This window comes from Arctopsyche grandis, chromosome 3 (genome assembly GCF_051622035.1).
Source record: "Arctopsyche grandis isolate Sample6627 chromosome 3, ASM5162203v2, whole genome shotgun sequence".
Lineage (NCBI taxonomy): Eukaryota > Metazoa > Arthropoda > Insecta > Trichoptera > Hydropsychidae > Arctopsyche > Arctopsyche grandis.
Genome location: NC_135357.1, coordinates 20188180 through 20204861, shown reverse-complemented (window position 1 = coordinate 20204861; position 16682 = coordinate 20188180). Strand labels below are relative to the sequence as shown.

The window sequence follows — 16682 nt, the reverse complement described above, 5'->3', positions numbered from 1 at the left end:
GAGGGTTACGGCAATTGGCCTTTCCAGTGGCGATATATATGAAATAATTGTCAAATCATCATTTATAAATTACTACTGTTCAGTTGATCTTTTCATTTATTTTATTTCTGATCCAATATCAAAATCGTTGACTAATTTTTTATTAAATTTTATATTATAAAGACATGTATGTATGTGCATATGTTTCATACACAATATTGCTATATGTACTTTCTCTTACTATCTCATTGGACAATTCTAGTAGTGAGATATTTTGCATTTTAGCTTATACAATATGAAAAACATTTGAGCAAATAATTAAAATATAAAATTGAAAGTATGTTCGTTCAATGCTTAATCTGTCCAAGTCTAATATTTTACATATCGACAAATTTGTGATGATTTTGAAGCGTGGTTTAAGTTATGCATGTATATTCAAACATTTTTGCAACTTTCTAATGTGAATTATAATTATACATATATGCAATACTCGATAATGAACGATTTTAAACGGTAATGGGTAATTTAAACGTATATAAATACATTTATTCTTTGGCCTTGGCCACATGTTATTATATATTTGGGTAATGATGGATATATTTACTAATGAATACACACAAAAAACGTTTTTTGGAAGCGTATACATATGTATATAATATATCTATAGCCGATTGTTTTACTATATAGATTTTTGGAAGTAAAATTTGGCTTCGTTGAATTATAGAAAGTGCACTGATTAGATTGCACATAAGCTGTCAAAACGTAAATTCATTTTACTTTCACTGTTGACATGGTTGATATTATTAAATATGCGATCGATCAGGGCAGACCATCAGAGAGCCTGGAATCTCCGGCATAAATGGGTTGAATTTGTGCTCACTTTTCAGATGGGTTGTGTAGTTTGGTATGAATTAGAGGTAGAGGTACTCACGGCTCGGCCTCGATGGACTGCAGCCTGGCGACATAGTTGGAGGGGATGTAGCCCTCCTGTTTGGTCTTCTTGCTTCTGGCCAGCCACCAGTCGCCCTGCGTGTCGTTGAGGATCTCCAAGTGCTCTCCTTTGCGGAAGCTGAGGTCTTCGTCGGTACGCGCGTCGTAGTCGTAGAGGGCCACGAACACTCTGGCCGGGGAGTCGCCACATTCGAGTGGTTTGGCAGTGGGTCTGCTTCCGGCGGGGCCCCCTCCGCCTCCGCCCCCGGCGCCTCCGCCCCCTGGCCCCCCGGCCAGGTCAGCTTCTCGCGAGCTGTCGTCGGCTCCGGCGGCCCCCGGAACCCCTGCGCCCCCCCCGCCCGCCGACACCTCCGCCGCGCCTCCGCCCCCGCCCCCGCTGCCGCCCGCCGCGCCCCCCCCGCCCGCCGCTCCCCCCCTCGTCTCCTTGTCCGCCGGTCCGCTCACGCAGTTGCCCATTCCCAGTCGATGAGGAGACCCTCAGCCCTCACATGACCCTACCCCGATCCCCGATCCCCGATCCCCGATCCCAGTTCCGAGTCTCCCCGATGGGGCCGAACGATCCGCGCGCCCCCTGCCCCTGCCCCTGCCCCTGTCCAGCCCCAGTGCTCGGCCCTCCCTACGACTCTGACTCTGACTCCGACTCCGACTCCGACACCGCACAGGCAACGACACCGACACCGACACCGACACCGCCGACGCCCGCCGAGTTCGCGAACGTCCGCGACTCTCTCACTCGCTCGCGAACACCTTCGCTCGTTTGACGTTTGCGTCTCATATGTTTTCCCCATTTGTAAACTCGCTCCCACCTGACTATCAAATGTTAAAAGGAAGGTCGATTTGCTCGAAATTGATTCAAAGTTCATGTTTAGTTTCCAAGTACATATCATCGTTCACCATTAAATTAGCCATTTTTATTTTTAAATTCAAAACCAGAACATTTTTCTCAAATTTTTTATCTAAATACTTCTGTAGGCAGGGAAGGTGTGTTTGGTGGTAGTTCGGTGATTACATCCCCAGTACGGTTCGGTGATTACTGGTCACAAAGTCACTAAAATCTCTATAATGGAACATCTGGCAGCCGAAAAGTCCATCATACTGTGACGGCTCGCTATACGACATGGTCGTGTTTGGTCACCTTCCTGCGAGTGGGGACCAACTCGGCTGGGTTCGGAGAGCGGCTACTCACTCTGCCTTCAGCTGTCATAAATAAAACACGTGCATTAACATGCCAGTCGTCTCATTCGTTCATCCCCCATAATACTAACGATAACTATCATAGTAACGAGAACTTGAGTGCCAAATATTGTGTATTCGCGATTTTTATGGCAAAAATTGTCTTTGTGACCACCCCATTGTGACGAATAGTCCAATTACCCCCCAGTACACACTCGGCGCTTTTGAAATGCGCGCTTCGAGATAGTGGATTTCGTATGAAAGCGCCCGAACGCGTACATACTCGAGCGCTTTCATTCGAAATCCACTATCTCGAAGCGCGCACTTCAAAAGCGCTCAATTGAAAGCGCCGAGCAGAGAAATGTAATATTAATAGAAGTGGCTTTAAGTGTTCTTTTGGGTAAACGGACTACTAGTCATATGTAAACTAGTCGCAGGACAACCGGTCGCGCTAGATCGGTCACACGTGATCACCCGTCACACTAAAACTGGTCACGAGAAAACTGGTCACACCCTAAAATCGGTCACCGATTTTAGGGTGTGACCAGTTTTCTCGTGACCAATTTTAGGGTGTGACCAGTTTTAGTTTGACGGGTGATCACGTGTGACCGATCTAGAGCGACCGGTTGTCCTGTGACCGGTTCACATTTGACTGGTAATCACCGAACCGTAATATTTATAAACTTAAAGTGAAAGGAATGATTGTAAGCATTTGTTTTTTTGATATGGCAATTATGGTTTGTATATGTATCGGTTATCGGTTCCGGTGTGTCGATGTGTAGATGATGTCGGTGATGACAGTTTGAAGCGACGAAGCGACTGTGAGCAAATGGAGGCCCCCAGGGAATGGGCCCCCTGCTCCCAAATCTGGTCTGCAGTTTCGGAAACTGCCAGCTGGTGGGGTCTTCCGCGATCGAAGACCACTCGCTTGACAGCTGTGGCAGCCGAACCTCTCCATCTGGCTTTTGGATCTGAATGTGGACATTTGTTGTGGTATCACAGAGACACCGCGCGTCTACAACGTCTACGTATCGAGGTTCTATTCCATCCGTCTAATCAATATTAGATTTTATTTATCTCTTCAAAATCCCGTACGAACATAATAATATAAATCATTAAATAAAAGCTTTTAAAATTTTGAAACAACTAACATGTGATCAATTGATCATATTCGTGTACATATACTCTAACGCATTATGCACCACATGGGTCTATATTAGGGCTGCCATAATTGTTGAGTAACTAACCGGGATATTTGGGAATTGAATGATCAATAATGAAATTGAAATCCTCAACCATTGAATATCTTAAACAACTTTTGATTATTTAAAGTTTACTGAAAGATATATCAACTGATGCGGTGACTACTGAAAAATTCATTTTTTTATAATTTACTGTCAAATTAAATTTATCAATTCGTAGATTTTTTAAAAGTGGAAACGATATCTTTGAATTTATTATTTCATTTAAAAATTCGGCAATTTGTCGCATTTATTTAAAATTGGCATTAAAATAAGGCGAAGTAAGAAGAGGTATGTAAAAAATGAATTTTGTTTTGACGATTTTGAAGCCCGGGACCGTTTCTTCCTTCACACAGCTCTCTGTATACAATAAATTAATTGCAGGTCGCATGGTGAAATGACCGTAAATCAAGCGAAGAGATGAGATTCCATCTGGCGTCTTACATTCGACTTGAAATTCCTTTTCTTCCATTTTAATTCTCACATTTACCTGTATTTCTTTAGTATTTTTTGTCTGACTAACAAACTACATAGATAGAATATCGGGACAACTGACTCGTGGACTGGGACATGTCCCAGTCTACCAGGACGTATAGCAGCCCTAGTCTATATTCTAGTTAAAAATCCATCATCCATCCATAGTTGAGATGGTATTATAGTTTATCTACCCATACCTTTGCTTTCCCATCATACTAATAAAAATTGCACAATTTAAATCGGCATTAGCTGTTGAATGTCTAATAAAATTCATGTTCAATAATTACATACTTGTAGTGTTTCAAGATGAATGTTTAATGTACGTATGTACATACGTATTGTGTTTCGTTTCAGAACTCGCGCAGCCCTGTAACATGTGTTAAAATTGTCTCCACCGTAGACCATATGGTAGCGGCCGGTGACAAAACTGGCCAAGTTACAATATTTCAAATTCCAAAACCTCATCCAGATAGCGTACCCGACTATATTAAACCGAAAACTAACCAACAAATCGAAAGGTACGCCTTACATAAGTAATAAAAATTGTATTTAATTTGAATTTAACTGATACTCTGTTGTAAAAAATAGATATACGATAAGTGACCTTCACAAAACTGAAATAACATCCCTTGAATGGTCGAAAAATGGAATGAAACTATTTTCTGGCGATAAAAATGGAATTGTGGTTTTAACAGAAATCGATTTCTATATGGTACTTTTTTAAATTCACAAATTTTTAATTTGAAGATGTGATACATTTCATTAATATGGTGTTTTTTTTTCTTTTCAGCACATTTGCAAATCGATCGAAATTATCAATGAATCCTATGAAATAGTACAGCTTAGCTACTATCAAAATCATTTGCTCATATCGAGTGTATTTCGAAGTATTTTATGTCACAAAGACAATTTAAAATGGAATGTCGATCAAGTTGGGAAGAAAGATAGAAAAAAGTACGTTTTATTCTTTTTTATATCTAATTTCAAAATTTACAAGTTCATAGACATTATGTATAAATGTAAAATATGAAAATATTATTAAATACATTAAAATTATTTCTTACTAATTAATATTGTTATGAAAATACTAATACTATAAAGTTTATGTTACTTTTCTTAAATAAAACACCTTTATTTGTAGTCTTTGCAAGTTGGGCGGTACATTTTGTTTTAATTATGATAAACCGAATGATGTGCGTATTTACTCAGCCCGCCCAGGTATGAGAATATGGACATCTGATTTTCAAGGAAATGTTCTCGAAACTCTATTATTTAAAGTTAATACAATGCTTTATTTTCTTAATACAATGAAATATACAAAAATAAATTTAAAAACAACATTAACAAATTTTTTAGGATACAATCGCAAATCCGACTAACCACGTTGAATTACTAAATCCTGCTACCAAAAAAAAAGCTCCATCAACGAAAGATTTGAATTTTGGACCACTATTAGAATTCAACGATAATTACCTTGTAAGCTACAATGAAGAATTACTTTACATATTGGATCCTGAGACATTAGTAGCTATAGCAGCAGTAGATGATTTCAGGAGGTTTATGATTTTTTTATCTAGTTTTGTGTTATTTATGTTTTAATATTTTTTTATAACTCTCATTTTGTTACAAAAATGTAGAATTATTTCTGTGGCTGTCAATAAGCAAGAAATATTTGTATTGGAAGGTGACAGCAGTATTGTTAGACTTGCTTATGCACCCGATGTTGAAGTCACAAATGCAGGTTTGATAATGTATTTTTTGATGTTATTTATATATTTTATATGTTTATTTTTATTTTTACTTTATCTATGTTCATGCGAAGTATCTATAGATGAAATATTATTTTTAATATCTCTCTTTTTTTATTTTGTAGATGAAAATAGGATGACAAAATCTCTAATCAACCCCATTCAATTCGCTTTTAGCACAATTAAGGACATAGCTAATTCTGAAACAAAACTATTTTTCTCTGATACAACAGAACAATGTGATACTCCAATAAATACAATGGAAGATTCAGCAATTCCAACATTTACAGATACGACCAGTGTGGTTAAAGCAGAGGAGTGTTTTGAACTTCCTCCAGTTAAGGATTTAACAGCTGATATTGACAACAACACCATTGAAAGACTGTTGTCAAATTTATGTTTTGAAAATGAAATTACTTCTAAAGATTGTTCTAATGCCAAAAAACCCAATGTGAAATCGCTGGTTTTTCCAACACAAAGAAACGTGAACAAATTACAAATATTTGATTCCATAAGTCGGATTGAATTTTCAGATGATATATTGCATAGTTCTAAAAAATGTAAAAAAAATAATTCATCAAATATTTGCGAGAACCCTACTGATTTGAAAGAATCACCTGCAAAGAACGTGAAAATCCCTAAGATGACTAAACCGAGCATTATGTCAGCAAGTTTCTATCACGATAATAAGTCAGTTTGTTTATTTTATTATAATTTCAATATTATTTTAATAAGTTAACCACAACTTTGTTTTATTAATTTTGTAGATTATTGCCTGACGATAGGAGTCCGGAGTCTATTGAAAAAGAAATTAAAGATAAAGAAGAAATATTAGCTAAGGCATTAAATTTAGAACCTATAACTTTATGCCAAGTAAAACCATTATCTCCCATATTTTTAAATAATGATGATTTACATGTTTCAAATAATACTGTCAAAAAAACTCTTACAATAAATAACGATAATGGAAAAATTCAAAACGTCATCCATGACAATAAAAAAGTGGTAGTATTGAAAAAAAATGACAGAACAAAAAGTGAACCACCAATAGATTTGACACCAAAGTGTGTATCTATTCCAAATTTGTGGAATTTACAAGAAATAAAAATTAAATCAAATATTCAAGAAAAAAATGAAAAACGTGTTGAAAATAATATTGTTTATGATGCTGATTGGGAATTGGTATGAATTTCATTTTTTTTATATACTTGATTTGCAGTCTGCTGTTTGTTTTATCAGTTGTTATTATTCAAAAACAACAATGCAATATTAAAATTTTGAAATTTTTTATTTGTGGGAGCTAACCTTTCGTTGGATAGGAGTTTAACTATGTACGTACAAAATTTGTATAAAATTTTTACGTAACTATAAATACTACTTTAAATATTAAAATACTCTTATTTGTATATATTTTTACAAAAAAAATAATAAGTATTTGGTCTATTGTTAATTGTGGGAAATTAAAATTTCATCTAGTCTTCAAAGTCCAATTTTTTAGCGTACATACTTGATTTATGTAAAAAAAATCAGTCTTTTATTATGCAAAATATAGTGCAACGCACAAATGAAAATAAACATTAAATTTATACATTCCAAAAAATATTGCTTTTAATTGCCGAGCTTTGCAATCTAAATACGATTTTAGTTTAACGAATGGATACTGCTTAATTTCAATAAATTTACTACATATATACAATTTTTTGCCACTCATGATTTTTCAATTAAATGATATTATAAGATCTTATTTTAGGTAAAATATTGACCTATTTTATGTTTATTTGCGTTTTATTTATTTATATATGTATACATGTTTTTAAAAAAATATATTTGTGTATCAAAGTTGTTGCTAGTCCAAATTTTTAAATTTCATTTGCAAAGACACTATGTAGCTTCACGCCATTAGTCAATGTTTCTCTAACAATTCTTCATATACACATAAGCACCACATATGTACAATCAATAAACCTCAGTTCATTGTTGGACTTATAAGGACAACATTATCATTATGGAACAATGGAAATTAATTAAGGGAAACGTCATTTCATGATGGAATAATATGTGATTATAATTTTTAACTGCTTTTTAATATCCCGAGTTGTTTATTTTTTTTTTATGTTTATCTCCATAGTGTCTTGACCCTGTTCACACATTAAACTTTTTAACATTTAACTATGTTTACACTATACTTTTAAAATTTAAATTGTACAATCAAAGCAGAAAACAAGTCTCTATTTTGTTATCTGAACTTGCCGTATAGGACAAAAAGTCTATTGTATATGCTTGACTTTAAGAAATAAAATGATGTATAGTTTAAACATTTTTGATTATTATGTATACCTGGGAAATCTTAAAACTTTTTACAATGGAATTACATCAAAAGTATATGAATTTCATTTACTGTTATCAATATGCACAAATATATTGGCAATGTATCACTGTAAAATTTTTTAGAATTCTCTGTACATATTAATACATTATTTTACTCTACAAATTATTTATAGTACTATAAGAGCCATAATTTACGCGTCTATAATTCTTGACGAAAAAATGCTTTTAGGTAGTAACTTATTTCATTTGCTGATTTATTTTCTAAAATCCCGTAATAAAAATGCGTGTACAAAAATATTAACAAAAGCATTTGAAAATGTAAATGAGTATGATCTGTGATTTTTTTTCAATAAAAAAATTTCTAATTATTATTTTATTGTATTACATTCAGATAATGAAATTAATATGATATTACCCCAAGCTCCTAATCCATTGTTCATGACCCTACATATTTTAAAAAACTTTTTCATAGAGTTAAGCATTGGAAATTTCATCTGAAGAAAAAAAATATGTGAAAAATCAAAACCAAAAAGTTACTTGTAGGAATTAAAGAAAATTTTAATTATGGGTTTAGGCATGTGCGGGAATAAGTAACATGTTGACCGTTTCCCGACCTATAGAAACACGTGGTTGTGTTTATTTGGAAGGGGATCCTTTATTGCTCAGATTATTACAGTTGTATTTGTATGTACAGCGACGGAGATAATTGCTCCACACCGGAGGAGTGAGTAGTTTGAGTTCCCGAAGCTCACTGGCGTTAGTTGCTGATACGTCGGTGCATCTGTTTCAGTTGGACACGTGGTAGTGTGCAGTTGTTTTTCTCTAGACTCTAGGGTCGTGGTGTATTCTGAGTATGTTCCGCTTGATTAGAAGCACACTTCAGAGGGGTGTGGTAAACTGTGTGACGGGGGAGTATGCGAGTGTATTGACCTCGATAAGGGATAGTACGCGATGTGCTATATTCCTACATGGGAATACCTTATTTTTTGTGAATCTGTTGATAAGATTGTATCTAAGATTTGGGTCAACCTAATGGGCCCGAATGTGAAACGCCCGACAACGCAAATATCGAAAATCGAAATATAAAAAAAGGGTCCATGGTAAACAGTACATACTCACTTAATTTGCGCGAGCAGGATACAAAAGGAACAAGAGGAACAGGCTTTTCCTCCCTTATTCTACGCGTATTAATACGGGAGGAAAAGCCTGTTCCTCTTGCTCCTGTTGTATCCTGCTCGCGAAAATTAAGTGAGTATATACCGTTTATCATGCACCCTTTTGTTTTGATCTTTCGACTTAAGATCTTTCGATTTTTGATCTTTGCCTTCCGATATTTGCGTTTTCGGGCGTTTCACATTCGGGCCCGTGACGGAGACCGCTAAGATTTATACATATAGAAAAATTAATTAAAACATGTTTTTCTGCAAAGCAGGTAGGTATGTTGTTTACTTTTGCATATAAATTATTGGTACATTATATTTGGCATATAAAAGCGCGTATCTTAAGAGTTAAGCATTTTGATAATTGTGTTTGCGTTCATGTCGCCGTTGTGTTTGTAGCCATTGGTGAGTCATTGATGGCGCATACAAAAGGTGTTACGGCCAACGAACGAGCTTTATGTTTTTTATAAACAAATGTCGTTACTGCGGTCGCCTTGTCATATGTGACGTTTTACCGCTTTTATTTGCACAATATTTTATTTATTTCGCGATTGAAACATGTCAGGGTATATGGAAGTGAAACTACCAACGATGTCAACCCGAGGTTTTACCACTTGGAAGGTAGAATTCTAATTGTACCTTCGAACTCTGACCCGGCTGTTTTTCGTTAAACAAAAGAACATTTAATATTTTTCAAATATTTCCCGAATTTTTTACAGACTTGGAAGAAGCAATGGTGCATTTTAAGACCTCAGGCTGTCAAACAGGGTATCATCGTTGTCCTTCATGCATCTGCTGGCATGTCTTCGACATCGCAAGTAGAAATTCCCAAAGGTTCAATCATTTGCCGTACCATTTCCAAGGTAAAAGATTATGCATTTGGAATATATTCTTCAATAAATAGTCAAAGATCACTTTTGCTCATGGCTGGACAGTCGGAAAGTGAAAGTCAACTGTGGATGTTAAGAATGAGAGCTATGCTCGATGGAAAAGATCGAACAGGTTGATAATTTTATTTAATTAGTTTATTACCGACCGATTATTCCCGTTTATTTATGGTACATATATATTTTGATATGTATGTACCATATTTAACATACATATATGTGACCTTTAATACTTTAATACAATAAGTTGACTTCGTAGCAGGAAATGATTCGTCATTCGGATAATTTTATCTCGTTTTTAGTAATGCATATATAATTGCTTGATATTTCCTCTTAGTACAAACGTTACTCTGTGAATATTCGAACGTGAACTCTGATTGTATTTTGTTTCTCAAACACGTATTACGTTTGTATAATATACTTAAATTAAATATACTTTACAGATAATAATCACCATACAGATAATAATTTCACAGTGTCAGTAATTGAAAATGATTTTTCTAACGCATGTGGATTTAAAGGATTGTATGGTGTATTGAAAATTACATCAGATTATTTTGAAATATCTGATACAACAGGTCAAACAAAAGCGCATTTTACTTTCACTGATATTAGCAGCATTGACTTGATATATAATGCTAATACAAAGGTTGACAACCAAAGAATTCTCACTGTAAGGACTAATAGGTAATTAATTTATTTTATATAATATAATACTCATACACTACCTTCAATTTAAATCATTTAATATGAAGCACTTAGACCAGCGTTTTTAAATGTCATTTCTCTATAAATATTTAACTTTACATATTAAAATTTTTCCGTTTATGCTTGTGTGAAAATAAAATGAATAATTTTCCTATTTAGCAATTTCAAGCACGGACTCGGACAGTTTTCTTTCTTTTGTTTGTATGCAAATTTACTTACAAATAAATTGAGAAACAAACTTCTACATTTGAGCCCTGAAATAGTATTTAGAAAATTAGACAGACGAATTAGTAGAAGTGAAGGCACACTATTTACAATGGATGATTTTAAAGAATATTCTTTTGAAAGTGAAAGAGATTCTGGTGAGCAAATTTTCCATCAAATTTACATTTCAAAACCTTTCCTCTCCTCTCAATTCAATTTATTTTTTCAGGACTTTCATCGTGTGAACCAATTTCATCTAAAAGTAAAAGCAAATGGTATTATTCCTTGCAAGATCCCAGCATTAGGCTTTCCGTTAATGACAAAGGCTATTTTCTAAAAGGAAAGGTTCGAAAGGCATGCTAACATCCATTTGATAATGCGTATATTTTAATCTTTTTAATGCTTTGCTTTACTGAAACAGGTTGCATCAACTCTAATATCGGCCGGAGTTTTATTAAGTACACCGGGACATACGAGCAAAGCAAAATTACAGCACTGTGACAAAAAAGTTGTAAAATCTAGTGAAAACATATTATCCCGAACACAGATATCAGATTTTTCCGAGTGGTGAGTATCGAATTTATTAGGTATATTGTTTCTGATACTGAATATTTTTGATTTATGATATGTACATACATTCTGGTATTATGAGTTATGTTTCATTATTTACAATGTTTAAATCCATTATAGCTCATTTGATCGACGGTCTTCTGGAGTGTCAGTTGCTTCTGGGCATTATGAAGAAATATCGGAGCAAAATCTTATACATAAAAATCCTCGCGTTTCAAAAGCAATGAGAGTTTCTGCTGATAATACCTATGAAGCTTTGGTTGAGTGTATCTATGGCACTGCTCGCAGACAAAGTAAAAAGATTTTACCACCGCCGTTGCCACCAAGACATAGAATTCATTCTGGGAAATTTGATAGGTAAGACACCACTTTGTTAAAATAACTTAATTTCAAGTATATGGGAATTTGATCATTTTTCTTATTTTTTAGTGCAAGTGACTCGGGTGTTGAAGAAGAAAGCTTGTGCTCAATTATCAATCAAGAAGCTAGTGAAACTAAATCGTGCTCAATTCACAGCTCGATTGGCTCTCTTAGTTCTTTACCACAATACTTGATGTGTGAAACGGAATCGACAAAAGGAAGCCTAAAGTATGGTAACAAATTACACACAGCTTTTGATGTCTTTCGAAAAAGAGTTCAAAGCGACACACACCATTTAAAAGGAAAATTTCATAATGGCAATAAAGTTACTGCTTGCCAGTGCGATGCTGCATCTATTACATCTAGTGAAACATCATCTATTACCCAAAAAAAGAAATTTGATAGCAATGTGACGCCCTCAAAGCCAATCAACATGTTGAGAAATTCCAAAATGGCTAGAGCATTAAGAAGATTAGGTGGTGGTAGCCATTTTAATGATATGAAAGATTCTGCCAAGAGTTGTGAAAATCTCGAATCTTTTGAATCAAATATTTTAACCAATAAGAGATGCTCTAAATCTGAGGAGAATCTTGATTTGAATCTGGACGCACCAGACATTAATGGTGAATTTGAAAATTTGAACATTGAATTATCGCCAAAATGGTATGGAGATAAAAGCGATGACAACATAAAAGACCTGTCAGTTATATGCGCTGACAATAGCTTTAAAAATGCATATCCAGAAGATATCCTTGAACTTGTTTTACGAGGCGAAACCAAGTTGATACAACAAAAATTGAAAAAAAGGGCAGCTGAAGAAGAATATATTCCAATGTCTCCATGTGGTTATGTAGAATCTATTGCATGTGAAAAGCTATCCGAGGCCGTGAATTCAGAAGCCGAAATTGAAAATAATTACATGGTGATGAAAAGCGTGTGAAGCTTTCATCCGATTTAGATTCGAGAAGTCTTTGTTTAAGTATATACATATATAGTAGAAAGAATTTATACATGAGAATCATAGTAGTCTTAGTGATGCAATTGGTCGGTGGGTTAGGGTCATTGCAGCTCACAGATTTTCACTTACGCTACTATGATCCATGTGTAAAAAGGACTTTCACTTTATATATATACATATTTATTTGTCATCATCGCTTATAAATCTAATGGCAAACAAATATATAATGTTGCCTAACGAATGACAATATTTAATTCATAAATTGTATTTATTTTTTTGAATTTGCTTTTTTAAAAGGTGATTTATTTGTAATGAAAATTATTTTGAAATCAGAATTAGAACAATTGAACAACATTTTAGAAAAGCTCATGTATACGAAAAGAATTGGCATGTAACCATTAATGTATAATACACTAGATGGGCCCAGACGTGTTATTTTGGTCGGAGATCTTGTCTTCACTAACTGAGGGGTGCGGGGGGTTTAACTGCCGGGGACGTTGGGTTTTTTTCCCTACGACGCAGCGGTACCTACCTACCTACTAAGAGTAACTGTGCATGCGCCATGTATTTTGCATGCCCCAAAAGGGAGACAAGTATAACACGTGAGGGCGGATCTATTATATTATACATCAATGCATGTAACTTTTTAAATATGAATTTCAGTTTCATCTGTTATCGGTGAATTTGGAATGTATTTTGAGCATCTTACTATGCTAAATTCTTACTGCGAAATTATTCAGTATGTTGCATGTATTATATATACATAAATGTATGTACATATTTTTCAAGAGGAATCCCTTAACAGTTGTAGGTTTTTTCTATTTTTTATTGTATAACTGCACAAATGCCAATTTGTAGTTTATTTTTTGTAACACGCAAGTCAAGCTTCACTAATTCAATTAAAATCTAACTAATTACAACGAGCAACAAAAATCACGTTTTTTACTTACCGTAGCGAAGACTAATCAATCTTTACTAAGTTTGACCCACTGAATTCGAATATGACAATATTTTCTGTTTATTTACTTTTTAAGAGATATGATCGTTTAAAAATATGTGCAATTTTTTGGCTTTTGCAGTATTTAATTAAAAATATAGTCTTACTGTGCCAAATGTAAGTATTGGAATCAATAGTCAGATTTTATTTTCCTATGGATTATGATCTTTTATTTTTTTCAAATACCTTTAATTATTCATCTAGTGAATTTTAAATTTATTTGACTTAAAATTCTCTAGTTAAATAATTATATGTATTTTAAAGAAATAAAAAATCACAATCTATAGAAAAACATCTGACTATTAATTCCAATAGTACTTACTTTTGACACAGTAATACTAAATTTTGAATTAAAGACTGCAAAAGCCAAAAATCTGTAAAAATTGCACATATTTTTAACGCTCATATCTCTTTAAACAAGAGACAGCCAACAAAAATCTTTGTCATATTCGAATTCGTGAGTCAAACTTAGTAAAGATTGATAAGTTTTCGCTCCGGTAATTTTTTTGTTGTTACTGTGTTATTGGAGAGGTTTATTTACTTATGTGAAAATTGGAACTTGGAATGTTAATTGGAATTAAGACATAGTGAACCATCTCTTAAAGTCTATTGACGTTTGGTTACTAGTGAAACTTAAATTTCAATTCAATTTGTACCATATTTGAGGGAATGTCGGAGACACTTACCAAAATAATATGTTAGTATGTATTAATAATGACATTATAAGCTCTTGTGAGTTGACTTTGTATTGACAAAAAAACGTAGTCTCTAAACAAGAATTAACTACAAATTTTAGGTACAAGTACAAATTACTTGTCTGAAAGGCGACTCGATCATCAAAAGATCATTAGTAAAAAAGTAGAAAAACAATCTTTTATTGACTATGTCCATGTACGATAGCAAATCTGAACAGATTATGTGTGTGTACAAAGACGTAAAATCTACAAAGTAGATAATAGTATATTCATTGATGTGGAACTCGGTTTTTTAATAATGTGAGATTGTGTGAGGGCTGGTGTTTCCAATATCACAATGGTCTGTACTTAAGAGTTTATACAAATGTTAAAAAAACCGTAGAAACCACAATACAAACCATATCATGTTTGATTAATTTATCAAATTGTGAATACACTTATAATCGGCCAATTTTAAGATGCTACTGCTATTCGCCAATTCTTACCCTTTGTAAGTGAATCAAATCTTTAATTTGTATGCTCATACCAAATTATTTCACTGTCCGAGTTACTATGAACTCCAAGTTTTGTGAAGATAAACGTATGCCGTGTCCGGTTGTGCTTTTACTATGTTGTGTGGCATATGTCTGTGTGCCTGAATTTTGAAAAATTTACTATTGTAATTTACGATACGCGTGCGTTTTGCATAAAGTGTGCTTACATATAATGGATGTATACGTATCTAAACGTATACCATTTAATTTAGCTTTCGTAACTTTTTCACATTAGTGATGCTTTAGGTTTAATGTCTCTCATTTTTATAAAATAACTTGCATTAAATGCTAAAATTATAATTTACTCTCTTGTGTTAATCGACAGTTTTTGGTTTTGAATTTGTTTAGGTTTAGTATTAAAGAAAAATGTTTTCTTTATTTGATGTGGGAAAAATCAGATAGTTTTCGTATTTATTATCTTCTTCAGTATTATTTTATTCATATAAAAATGTATTCTATGGACTAATAATCACAATTTCAAAGTTTATGAAAAAAGTAAACTGAGAAATAGTCTCGACTTATATAAATGTGATGGCTTTTGTGATGCGTGTGATATTTTTGGTCAATTTTATATTGGTGTTTTTGATACATATCATAATTTTTGAAATAAATTTTTACAAAGTAATTTGGTGTATTATTCTACGTATATAATATTCTTTTACTAACTTACTATGCTTACATGTATTATCAAATGAACTAGCTTAAAGGTCGTGGTACGTAAAAATAAGTATTTTAAATAAAACATTTAATTTTAACAAACGTGAATATGTACATATAATTAAAAAAAGAGATTTAAATATATTTGACTAGATTTGTTGAATCATTGCCTCTTTTTTGTCGTTTTTGATACTTTAGCGCTCGGTTTAGCCGGTTGGCTTCCACTAAAGAAGGATGTGATCATCTCTGACATTTCAGGCATATCTTGTATTTTTCTGAAGTTGCTCAGCTGTTCCATTTCCTTTTTGGTCTCGGGATCGTTCATCATCTTGGGCAAGACCATGATGAGAAGTAGCGGTAGCACCATCATCAAAACCATCGGATTGAAAAGGAAGTCGGTCAACCTCCACTGTTCTCTGAGGTGGAAATACTTGAATTTGGAAATGGGCTTCATCTTGAGGGGGTAAGGCACCTGAATGATCAGCGTGGGCTGTATGTGGTTGACTTTCCTAGCTCTGAATTTGCCTTTGGAGTTGATCTCGACTCGTACCGGTTCGTACATGTAGTCGGGATGCAGGACTTCGAGGATGTAGGATCCGGACGGAACGTTGCTGATGACGAACGAGCCGTCGGCCCTCGGAAAGCCGAGGTGTTCTCCGGCGTTGAGTATGACCCGAGTCAGAGCCTGCACCTGCAGCTGAGACCCCCATTCGCTGGCCGCGGCGCCCTCGGCCGGGTAAACGCGCCCCTCCACCGTGTGACGTCCCGAGCCGGAGCCGGAGCCCGAGCCGGAGCCCGAGCCCACTTCCTCTTCCGTCGCTGCCACAGCCACAGCCATCGCCATCGCCATCGCCATCGCCATCGTCACCAACGCAACCCATCGCAAACTGCACGCCATTCTCGTCAAGTTCTTCGCACCTTGACGTCCACACAACGACAGTCACTTCGTGTCAGGCTGCCAACGTTTTCTACGACGTGCTCTCGTTAATTGTTTGGCCAACGTCAAACTACATACTTTCAATTTAGTTTTTACTTTTTATTTTAATAATACATGTA

The 16682-nt window shown here is 34.7% G+C and overlaps 3 protein-coding genes across 3 annotated transcripts; 2 read left to right on the top strand and 1 right to left on the bottom strand.

Annotated features, from left to right (window-relative positions):
- The first annotated feature begins 1549 nt into the window (after window positions 1-1549).
- LOC143909922 (WD repeat-containing protein CG11141) lies at window positions 1550-8267 on the top strand. The gene is made up of 9 exons (XM_077428195.1): window positions 1550-3139; window positions 4176-4339; window positions 4410-4533; window positions 4612-4775; window positions 4963-5098; window positions 5178-5377; window positions 5459-5562; window positions 5695-6259; window positions 6337-8267. The coding sequence occupies exons 1-9, from the start codon at window positions 2849-2851 to the stop codon at window positions 6755-6757; spliced, it is 2169 nt and encodes a 722-aa protein (XP_077284321.1). The 5' UTR covers window positions 1550-2848; the 3' UTR covers window positions 6758-8267.
- A 1185-nt stretch (window positions 8268-9452) lies between these two features.
- LOC143923188 (uncharacterized) lies at window positions 9453-14968 on the top strand. The gene is made up of 8 exons (XM_077446740.1): window positions 9453-9678; window positions 9777-10059; window positions 10388-10631; window positions 10812-11014; window positions 11086-11201; window positions 11278-11423; window positions 11547-11783; window positions 11856-14968. Exons 1-8 carry the CDS (start codon window positions 9616-9618, stop codon window positions 12724-12726), a joined length of 2163 nt encoding a protein of 720 aa, XP_077302866.1. The 5' UTR covers window positions 9453-9615; the 3' UTR covers window positions 12727-14968.
- EMC7 (ER membrane protein complex subunit 7) lies at window positions 14262-16614 on the bottom strand. Its single transcript, XM_077446741.1, has one exon. The coding sequence runs from the start codon at window positions 16522-16524 to the stop codon at window positions 15790-15792; it is 735 nt and encodes a 244-aa protein (XP_077302867.1). The 5' UTR covers window positions 16525-16614; the 3' UTR covers window positions 14262-15789.
- Window positions 16615-16682: the final 68 nt, after the last annotated feature.